This window comes from Diadema setosum, chromosome 7, assembly GCF_964275005.1.
Source record: "Diadema setosum chromosome 7, eeDiaSeto1, whole genome shotgun sequence".
NCBI classification, from domain to species: domain Eukaryota; kingdom Metazoa; phylum Echinodermata; class Echinoidea; order Diadematoida; family Diadematidae; genus Diadema; species Diadema setosum.
This window is the reverse complement of record NC_092691.1, coordinates 21882156-21893183: the sequence shown is the minus strand read 5'-3', so window position 1 is coordinate 21893183 and position 11028 is coordinate 21882156. Positions and strand designations below refer to the sequence as shown.

General features: G+C 36.4%; 1 protein-coding gene across 1 annotated transcript; it reads left to right on the top strand.

The window, feature by feature from the left end:
• The first annotated feature begins 235 nt into the window (after positions 1-235).
• On the top strand, positions 236-10489 carry LOC140230850 (very-long-chain (3R)-3-hydroxyacyl-CoA dehydratase 3-like). The gene is made up of 11 exons (XM_072310997.1): positions 236-348; positions 876-918; positions 1447-1520; positions 2474-2644; positions 3264-3327; positions 3947-4057; positions 5013-5140; positions 5688-5800; positions 7075-7181; positions 8640-8771; positions 9713-10489. Exons 1-11 carry the CDS (start codon positions 256-258, stop codon positions 9808-9810), a joined length of 1134 nt encoding a protein of 377 aa, XP_072167098.1. The 5' UTR covers positions 236-255; the 3' UTR covers positions 9811-10489.
• Positions 10490-11028: the final 539 nt, after the last annotated feature.

Here is an 11028-nt window from a genome sequence, read left to right as displayed (position 1 = left end):
AATACAATACATTATAATGTAAACTTGCAACATCATTACCACTCTCATCAAATAGGGTAGCATTTGTAATAGCACCCATGATCATTCAAAACTACTTTGCTCAGTCACATGCACAGCAAAGTTCTTTGCCCGTTGCCTTGCCCATCACCATGTCCAGTAAATTTTCCACAGTGACATGTCTGTCTTCTTTCGTTTTCTTTCTGTTGTGCTATGACCTTGGATGGTTAATAGGGTCTTTGCAGATCTCTGCAGTACATGAGCATGGCTTCCAACGTATACCACCCTCTTGTCTTCTGGGCACAGACTGAAAAGAACATTTCCCTCAAAGTGGATTTGAAGGATGTTTCTGTAAGTTATTGTAAGCATTCTCTGTTTTATGCAGAGGGAAAGACAGGTAGATGGATGGATAGCTAGATAGATAGATAGACAGACAGGTAGATTTTTTTTTTTGGGGGGGGGTAGGTGTTGAATTTTATTCTCTTTCTTTAATTTTTACAAAGAGATGTGAAAAATTTGAGGAAATATGTGCAAAAGTTCCAGTTACCTTGTGCACCCCCTTTTTAAATGAAATGATAATAATATCTCTAAACATGAATCACTTAAAGTGCTCAGTTTCACTGATCTTTACTCGGGTTCATACTTTAAGGAAAATACATGTATGATTGCGTGTTGGAGGCATTTGAGTTTTTGACAATTTGAAATGGGCGCATTGCTAGCAACGTGTGTATGATTTTGTTTCTGGTGTCATTGATCATTACTCTTCTCTTGCTGCATTTATATTAAAATCATGCCTCTTTCGAAGAGATAGGCTTTCCTTCTTTCTTCTTCTTTCTTAGTAGTAAAAGTTTTTAATAATCTGTCTTTATTTTATGCAGTCACCTGAGGTGGAGTTAAAGTCAAAGAAATTGAGTTTCAAAGGTGAGCGCTGGGTATTTTTGTTACATTAAGTTTTCTGAAGGTATGAAGATGCTAGTAATTTGTTGTCATCAAAGATCAGAGAGCACAGCAAAACCTTATCTGATTTGAAACTATTTCCTGCAGATATCCTTTTTTTTTCTAGTTTCTTTCATTTCTTTCTTTCTTTCTTTTTTTTGGGGGGGGGGGGAGGGAGGAGGGGAGGGTGGGGGCAGTGTTGTTCAATTGTTTACTTGACTATGACATACAGATGATTGTTTAGGTAATGTCATACATTGGATTTTGATTTTTAATATGGAAATGCAGGAGATAGGTGATTACAAACTTCCTGTGAAAGATTATTGAGAGAATACATTGAATGAAATGAATGCAATAGAAATGATATGAGAATTTTGTAGTTTAGAATATGATTGTAATTTTGATATTGTGTAAAGTATGGAAAGGGACAAAGCTTTCTTTGCACACACTGTATGCCAAATCACTATTTCTTCACCTTAACTTCAAATACTGTTTGCTTCTTATGTCAATTAGGATATGGACTGGGTGCCAGCGGAATAAAGCAGTATGAATTTAGCCTGGACTTCTACGAGGAAGTAGACCCAGATGTGAGTAATGTCTTTGAAGCTCAAATGTTGCGGTTATGTGGTGCAAAAAGAGAATGTACCAGCCAAATAGAAAGTATAGTCTGGTTAGGCATCATGGCAGTGGGTAGAAAACTTGTGACCATTTTAGTGTCTTTATTAACATCCTAGCATTTTGAATAGATTTGTTGCAGTCAGGAAACCATGATGTCCCTATTCTTCACTATATACTTTTTTTTTTTCCCCCAACCCCATCATGTCTTGGGAGAAGTTTGCTGCAGAAATGATTATCTTGTCATTACATGTCACTTCAGATCTTATATAAAATTAAAATTTGATGCAAGTGTTTGTAAGTTTTCTGCATAAAAGCAGAGAGAAATAAGAAACTTCTGCCAATTTTGGAGAGAAACAATAATTGTAAACTTCTCTGATGTTTTGCCACTTTTGCCATTAAAAGATTCACATTTAATCAAACTAAATTGTGCAAAGCAATGATGAGGCATTTGAAAATTCTGGACCCAAAACAAACTATCATTTGTAAACAACAAAGGGCTCCAACAGAATGAAGATATTTGCCCTACCTCATGAAACACTCACAATGAATGAACAATCAAAATTTTGATAAAAAGATATAGCATCATTGTTTCTCAGACGTGTCAAATTGAAGTTTCAGAGGAATATCAGTTATATAACCTCAAAAGTAAATTCACAGAACCGAAGAACAGTTTGTAAATCACTTGCTGACGCGAAGACTGCAATGCCTTATTTAAAAAAGTCAATTTTTCTCAAACCTTCTGTATATTTTGCTTTTGTTTCAATGATTTCAGTCAGGACAACTTTCTCTGTGAAAAGAATTTCCCAACAAATTTAGTGTGTTGGGATTAACTATGTCCTAGGATTTAAATGCGCTAAGACTATGTGACATTTTATCCTAAAACTCTGTAGATATCTCACTCAGGAATGATTTGTTAATGTAGGCAAGTGCATTTCGAGTTTTGGACCGGCAAGTGGACTTCAACATCAGCAAGAAGTCAGTGCAGTCCTTCTGGCCTCGACTGACCGACGGGGACCGCCCCCGCTGGCTTCGCATCGACTTTGACCGGTGGAAGAGTGGGGATTCAGATGAGGAAAATGAAGAAGAAAGACAGGTGTGCTCTCATTCATAAAGTTGTATCACTGGTAGTCAGGAAAATGAGGATTCTTTGTATTAAAAAGAAAGAAAAAGTGTTATCCAAGGGCTCCATTGATCCCAAAAGTCAATGTTACTGACTGTTATCTGAATTTACAGTTTGCTTGACATTTCGGTTGCATTTATATACCTTATGGTATGAAAGCACTTGCATTGTAACTTACTCAAAAGCATGCCTCTTGATGGAAAGCACTTCAGCATTCTGAGAGCAGATGTCTCAGTAACCATCCTTAGAAAGTGTTATTAAATAGAGGTATTCATAGTTTGTGAGCCTCTTGTTAAGAAGTAGTTATCATTACAGCCGTACAAATGCATATATGATGAAAAAAATGAAAACAGAATTAGATACTGATATTGCTGTGTGTATGTTGATATTTTTCATCTAATCCAGTAGTGAGCCAAAGGCAAGTGTATGTGTGTTGCCTTTTTTTTTTTTGTGATACATAATGTTTAAGGTCTAAAATTTGAATACAGAAACATTCATTCATCAGTTTTCTGATTAGCAGAAGAGTGCCAATAATTGAATATTGCTTTAAAATGAAAATGTCAAGTTTGCTTGTTTGTCTACATGGCTGTAGGAACAAGAACAGGAGAACCATCTGAGACAGTTGGAACAAGATCTCATTGGGGCAGAGAAACAGGGTGAGTGGTTATGTAAAACATATACAAGGTACCAGTAAAACCTCAACTTTGTCTTGTGATGTGAAATCTCACACTACTATAATCAATTGCATGTCTGTGAAGTATTTTATGTTTATAAATGCTACTGTTTGAAGTTGAAATAAAACACGACAATAGCAAGACAGTCTCAAGGCTGACATATTCCACTGCTGCAGAAAAAGGACAATTCTATAATTTTTTCCTCTTCATAATCTAAATTCAGGTTAACAATGAGTGCTGAAAAAAAAAACAACCTTGTGCATTGAAGATTTTCTATTCGACAACAATTTTGTAATATTCTTTTCTGACAGAAATTCAGGCTTGGTAATAAAAACTGTGTATTAAATCAAGAGCACGTGATATTCATAATATTTTTTTCTCTCTTAGTATGGCAGCATTCAACCATTTTGATATGGCTGCAGTTATCCTCCATGTTGTGATTAGTAAGCACGTCAAGGTATACAAAAGTGGATGAGATAGTCACAGTGTAATGATGTATGTATCACCCCATGAAAATCAGGAGTATGTTAATACAGCACAGTGTTTGAGAACTAAACGTCTTTCTGCGTCTCAAACATCAGTGTGTTTTTCTTCCCTCCAGCATACCAAGACATCAAAACCGTCTACCTGTTCATGTACAATCTAATCCAGTGGATCTTCTTCTCCTCTGTCTTTGTCTACGCACTTGGAAGGTTCATCCTGTATGGCAAAGGTAAGGGTAATGGGCTCAAATTCAACAGGCAGTGGCCCTTTTCTACTAAACTTTGTTTGGATCATGAACAGATGATAATTCTCTCATCCATACTCCAAAGAGACAGCTCTTGCATTCAATCAGTTAAATTCACGATCATGATTGATTATCTCGTAAAGAGGGGTTATGTCCTGTGAGCTTTTAACTTGAGTCAATTAAAAAAAAAAAAAGGCTGTGATTGCATGCATTCATTTCTCATTTACTCCGTAAGCAAGTGATATGGATAAAGCAAGCTTCAATGTACAAGATTCTTGTTACAAGCATTTCCAGCTGATCAAATGTAATTCCAAGGGGGAAAAAAAAAGAAAAAGATGTGTAAATGCCCATTGTCAGTGAATCAAAATTCCCCAGCCCTACAGGTGAATTAATCCTCTTGCATTATCCCTAAAACAATTACATTCACACACACACCCACACACACACACACACACACACACACACACACACACACACACACATACACACACAAACAGACATATCCCTATGTATCGAACATTCTCAAGCATCCTTGCAGCATTGTTTATATACAGTACAATGCTCTCTGAATATTTATTTATTGTGCACTCAAGGCATCACGGTAATGCATCCAGTCTGGCAGATTGATTGTGTGAATTACATTGACACTAGAACAAATGGTATGAATGCATTTAAGATCATATCCACAGATATGTGCTCCATCTTGATATGATCTCACATTTGCATTTCAGCAGTAATGTCCAGCCTTTACTTTGCTCAACTTTTTTGAATCCGTTTTCTTTTTTTTTTTCTTTTTTTAAAAATAAGCTTCTGTTCATATCAATGAAGTGTATGGCATGCCACTATCATAGTTGAAGAAAAAGATCAGCTTCTATTTGACAAATATACACTTGATTTCTTTTTCTACTATGGCTCTTTACTTCCTTTATTTACGTTACAGAAAATCTGGAGGCAGCGTACGATTGGGTCATCATTCCCATGGGTATCGGTCAAATCTTTGCCATTGCCGAGATCTTCCATGCTGTCTTTGGCCTTGTAAAATCTGGGATCAGCACTGTTCTTGCACAGGTACTCTTTCCCCAACGATTTATGTCTTCGATTCTTGTCTCTAATTTTATCGTTGGGCTGGGAAACCCTGTAGAGTGTACAAGGCTTTGACTTCAACATGATTTCCTCCCAGTGCAGTTCCAATGCTTGTTTCTGTGCTAGCTAACACAAACGTCGCTCCTGTACGTACTTGGTTAGCTACTGTATACACCATATATTTAGGGAGTCTAAATTTCCGTGAATCGAGTCTTCCCCGATGATTTTGCAAGTGGTTAAATTCAAGATCGTGGAGTACTGTACTGAACGGAAAAATATATGCGTGCCCGTCACATTCACATCGAGATAAGAGCCAATATTTTTGCTTGTCTTTAAATTCACGAACAGCACCTGACTCGTGAAATTCACAAAAATAGAAGCCACGCGAAATATTTGGTGTATACAGTATTTGGTAAATTCATATGTATTTCATGGTATTGGACTGAAGTTATTTTAGCATGCGCTTCCATGTTGGCCCATCCTAGAGTTCATATTTACTCATATGTGGTTGCTCCAATCTCTTTGGTTGCAGGTCATGGGGAGGAACATAGTCCTGTTTCTTGTCGTTATGAATGATCCGGAGCTGAAACACGAGGGTATGACCTTGTACCTCTTCCTCATCTGGAGCTCCGTTGAAGTCGTGAGGTAGGAAATGTCATCTTGTTTCCCCTCACAAGTCATAATAAGACTCCATCAGAGTATGAGATTATTAAAGCCATTCAATTGCTTGACCGGCAATACTGTATCCGTGGTATATTTTGAGAGGTTTTTATTTTCGCGATTTTTCCAAGTTGTATGCTGTTCATGAATTTAATGATATTCAAAATCATTAACTGTGATATTAACATGAATGCTACGTGCATGCATACCGTACATGCCTCTGTTCATTACTGTACTCCATGATTGCGAATAAAATCACTCGCAAAATTGTCATTAAGTCCCAATTCATGAAAAATTAGACTTCCTAAATATATAGCACACAATATTGGATCAGCGATGAGTTCATAGATTTGGTTTATGACATGTGATTGACTCCACACGTTTATTAAACAGAGAATACATCTTTTCTTTTCTTTTGAGTTATTCTCCTGTCATGAAAACAAATCGTGCTTTCCGAAAGATGCCTGTGCTATCAATCTTTCTCCTCATTTTCTCCACCACTTTGTCTTCTTCCACATCCTTATCTCATATTTTCTTCTTTTTTCTTTATCGTTCTATTCTTCCTTTTCCTCTCCTCTCCTGTTTTCCCCTTCCTGTGTGTTTTCTTCTTCTTCTTCTTCTTCTTTTTCTTTGTGTTCTTCTCTTTCTTCTGCTTCTTCATCTTTTTTTCCTCTCCTTCTTTTCCTTCTTGTTCTACATTACGGGGAAACACTGCGGCATTGTGATGATGCCACCAGCACCAGCGATTTTACCTCACCATAACCAATACTGTTACCTCATTGTAAAAGTACTAAAAGAGAGACCAGCAAAACACATTAGTGGAAAATCGGTACCACCAAATATGCCTCAGTAAAGCAGTACCTTATTGGAAGTGAACTCGTCATACCAGGGTTTCCCTGTATTATTCTCACCATTCCCCTGTCATTTCATTCATTCAATTTCTTGAATAGGTCCATGTAATTAGCTGTGGTTCTACTGCTCCTATACAGGTGACTCCCATATAAATGGAGTTCTCGAGACCAGCAATTTTCTTTCGTTATATCAAAATTTTGACAAAGCCGATCAAATAAAGTACCGATATGTAAAGATGCATAGATGCTGTAGTAATTTGGGGAACTGAATTTTTACTTTGTCGTAACAAGTTTCTTCATATCCGTGTTTGTTATAATGGGAGTGCACTGCAGCAGGTTCCTTGGTGTACAATAATTTTTACAGCTTGCTCTCTCTCCCCCCCCCCCCCCCCCCCCTCTCTCTGTCAGGTATCCATTCTACATGCTGTCTTGCATTGACTACAACAGTGAGGTAGTGACATGGTTGAGATACACTGTGTGGATACCACTCTACCCCCTGGGTTTCATGGCAGAGAGTGAGATACCTTCTCATTACATTTCTCTTGTATTACTCTTTGTTGTATCCACAATTTCACACTGTGTTCAAATAGGCCTTGATGAAAAGAGTAAAATCAGATGAGCAGAAATATAGAAGTTTCATAAAAATCGGACATAAGATAAGAAAGTTCCAAAATGTTGAAGTTACACAGTTGGGGAAAGCTTAAAGATTTTGTACTTTTTTCTCTTTTTTTATGGCAAGTCTGATTGTGTTGAAACATTTACACTCAATTCCTCTGATTTTACTATGATATATTCCACTAAGGGGGTGTTGCAAGAAAGTTGCAATCAATTGCAACTTGCAACTGATTGTCACTGGCCAATCAAAATCATTGTTGCATGTATGTCTTCTTAATAGGGCAGACACTGAGCCAATCAGAATGGTTGTTTCAAAATTAGCAATTATTTGCAATTGATTGCAACTTTCTTGCAACACCCCATAAGTCATCTTGTACATGGATTGGAATTGCAGTTTTACCCTGACCGTGCTGTTTTATCACCATTTAGCACAGATGTCATGAAATTTTTATCGTCAATAGATAAGGATTGCTCAATCTTCCCAATCCCTTTTGTACCGCAGTACTGTAAAAATTTGCAATGAATTGCATATCTGCAAAATTGATTGCAAAAGGCAATTGATCTGTCAATCGCAAAGTTTACAATAGATATTTGCAATCAGTTGCAACTTGACTTCCTTGCAACTCCCCCTTAGATTGGTTATGGAACTGTTTGATGATTAATGACATGGGAGGCCAGCTGGCAAGATTTAAAACTTGCGTTTTACTGTTGGAGTGTGTATTGAAATCAGCTGTCTTTTACTACACTGACGATCCAAAAAAAAAAAAAGAAAAAAAGAAGGAGCCTTTTTTCAAAGAAATGACTAAGAAAGCATCTTATTCAGCAGTTAAACAGTGTGAGTTGACTGTGTTTGCCACAAGTCTTCATTTCATTTAGTGTATTTTCATAGCCTGTGATATTAGAGAGTCAAAGAAATCAGATGAATGTTTGAGAGCCAGGACCAGATAGGTAGGAAATGACACAGATACCCCCCCCCCCCCCCCCCCCGAAAAAAAGAAAAAAATTATATTGTGTTCATCAATTAATTGGCTAATTAATTCATAGATACATCAGTTTTAAACAGATATATTGATAAAGAAAAACGCCAAACAAAAGAAAATTAATTCATCATCATTTGAGCATTACAACTCAGAGGCTCCAATGCTCAGAATGATTTAATGGGGGAACTATGTACTGCATTGCGCCACTCTTAAAACAAAGGTTAGTTTTCAATGCACCACTATCTACCCAAGGCATGTGCCACCAATGTTCTTCAAATTTACCTCTTACTGTAGAAAATGATGAATCTTGAATGCATCACCAATACATTAAAGTTTGTCTCTACACTGATGTTTTTTTTTTTCTCTTCCCTTTTGCAGTAATCGTCGTCATCTTGGCCATTCCTTACTACACAGAGACAGAGAAGTTCAGCTTTCACCTACCAAACCAGCTGAATGTTTCCTTTAACTTTGTCTACTACCTGTACTGTCATATATGCATCATACTATTAAGTAAGTTTTCTTCAGGTAACCTACTGTATACGCTGAATATTTTGAGAGATATTTATTTTTGCAAATTTTGTGAGGCAGGAGATATTTGCCAATTTAAAGACACAGGAAAATATTGACTCTGATCCCAACATGAATGTGACATGCATGCATACATTTTTCTATTTAGTACTGTACTCCACTTCACAATTGAACCACTAACGAAATCCTTGCGAAGTCACAAAAATTAGACTCGCTAAATATATGTCATATACAGTACTTAATGATTCTTTTGCATTATGATCTCTAACTGGGATTTGTTTTTCTTTGTTTTGTAGCTGTTGTATGAACGAAATGTGAATGATGATTGTTCCAAATCACAATATTTTTGTCTTCATTCCACTGTATAAACACTGTGAAGAGTTAATTCTCACTTGAAGTCTGTCTTTTTCAGTTATCATACCGTTTGCAGATTTTTCTTGAGTGACCATTTAACAGTGGTGTACACTACAGACATTACTGTCTGTGTGTTTATGTGTTGTATGTGTGCTTCTGCATGTGCATATGATTATTGTTGTTATTCTTTTATGAATGGACTTTACCTAGGGTTTTACAGGACAAATGAATGAAGCAGACACGGTGCTTTCACTGTCACATACTCAACAGTCTTCTTGTTATAAACTTTGAAGATGTACAATGAACTTGAATTTGCATTTATTCCTGATACAGTATATTCATGATACAAAGGCTTCGATGATCAGTTGTGTGCATGTTTGTCAAACAATTACTACAGTCAACCTTGCATAAGTCGAATAATCGCCTAAGTCGAAGCTATTCTTTTCAGTCCAAATAGATTCGACTAAGGCAAGATTGACTGTATATTGATTATAAATCATTATTATCTCATTCTGTCTGTCTTTCTAGATTATTCATTATCTTTATCGTCCTGTTATTCTCACTCACAGGTTCACCGACAATGTTGTCTCACATGTGGCAGCAGAGAAAGAAGAGGTATGGCAAGAGGCGCATTCGAATCACTCCCCATAAGCCAAAGATGAACTAATGACAGCACAGGAGCTCATCCCACTCTAAATGAATTTTTAAGAATTAGCCAATAACATTATATCAAAGTTGATTTGTGACTTGTACTTTTTAAGGAAATCTGCCTCAAGGGAGACTTGCTCTGAGTGAAAGTGGTCGTATTATGGCAGTGAAATCAGTGGACAATGGTGAAAAATGTGAGAGAAACCAGACAAGCAAGAACAAAGTTTATGACTACATGAATGTCAGCACATCTTACAACATAAAATTCATTCAAGTTGGGCATCTCGTTCATTTGACGCAGATAAAGGTTTCATTTTATTCCTCACATGCATTAAAAAAAAAAACAATAATCAAAAGATGATTATAATTTTCCTTTGATTTACACAAAGACTTTGACTTAAGGTATGTTGGACATGAGGGAGAAATTTAACATACATTGTATCTAGATCTTGCCTTCAGCAGAGATAATTTGCAATTGTTTTACATGTATATTGGCAAAAATTGTCAAGTGACAAATTTGTGCATGCAACAAATTACACAATCAGTGTATTATGTCGCCAGCAATAGCTATCTTTGCACAACTGTGATTCACCATATTTTTGACTTGCTGAATTTTCTCAATATTCTGTGAGATTTCTCATGAACTTTCATGGTCCATCTTCACTTTTTTTCATCCAAAATGATTGGTAAGTGCTTCCTGGGACATAGTTTCATATTTTATGGATTTATGCTCAAGATATGTATGATGACATTCCATGCAAAAGTTAATGATTGCAAAAAGTCTAGAGAAAGTCAATTTATAGGATATCATTTGGGACAGGATGATTACATATTCATTCTTTTATTTTGTTCATATCTTTTTTGTTTGTTTTTGTTTTTGTTTTGCTGATGGAGAAATAATAATACAGCTTTCTGGTAGCTGGGATTTTTCATATACATTATATTCATTAGACATGATTTTTATGCCTTGATATTGTCATAATGCTAGAAATGATGTCATTGTAAGTACTCAAGCAGTCAGTTAACAATAGTGAAATGTGGGTCAATGGGTACTGGTAGTATATGCAGCAGAACGTGTAATATGAAATTGTTATTCTCAGATACACTGTAGTATGCACCTTGATTTATTCGCGCAGTAATTTCTTAGGAAGTAGAGAGGAGGTAGAACATGGATTCGTGGCACAGATATCACTGGTGTTTGCAGCTAGTGAAAGTGACATTTAATAGTGACTTTTGA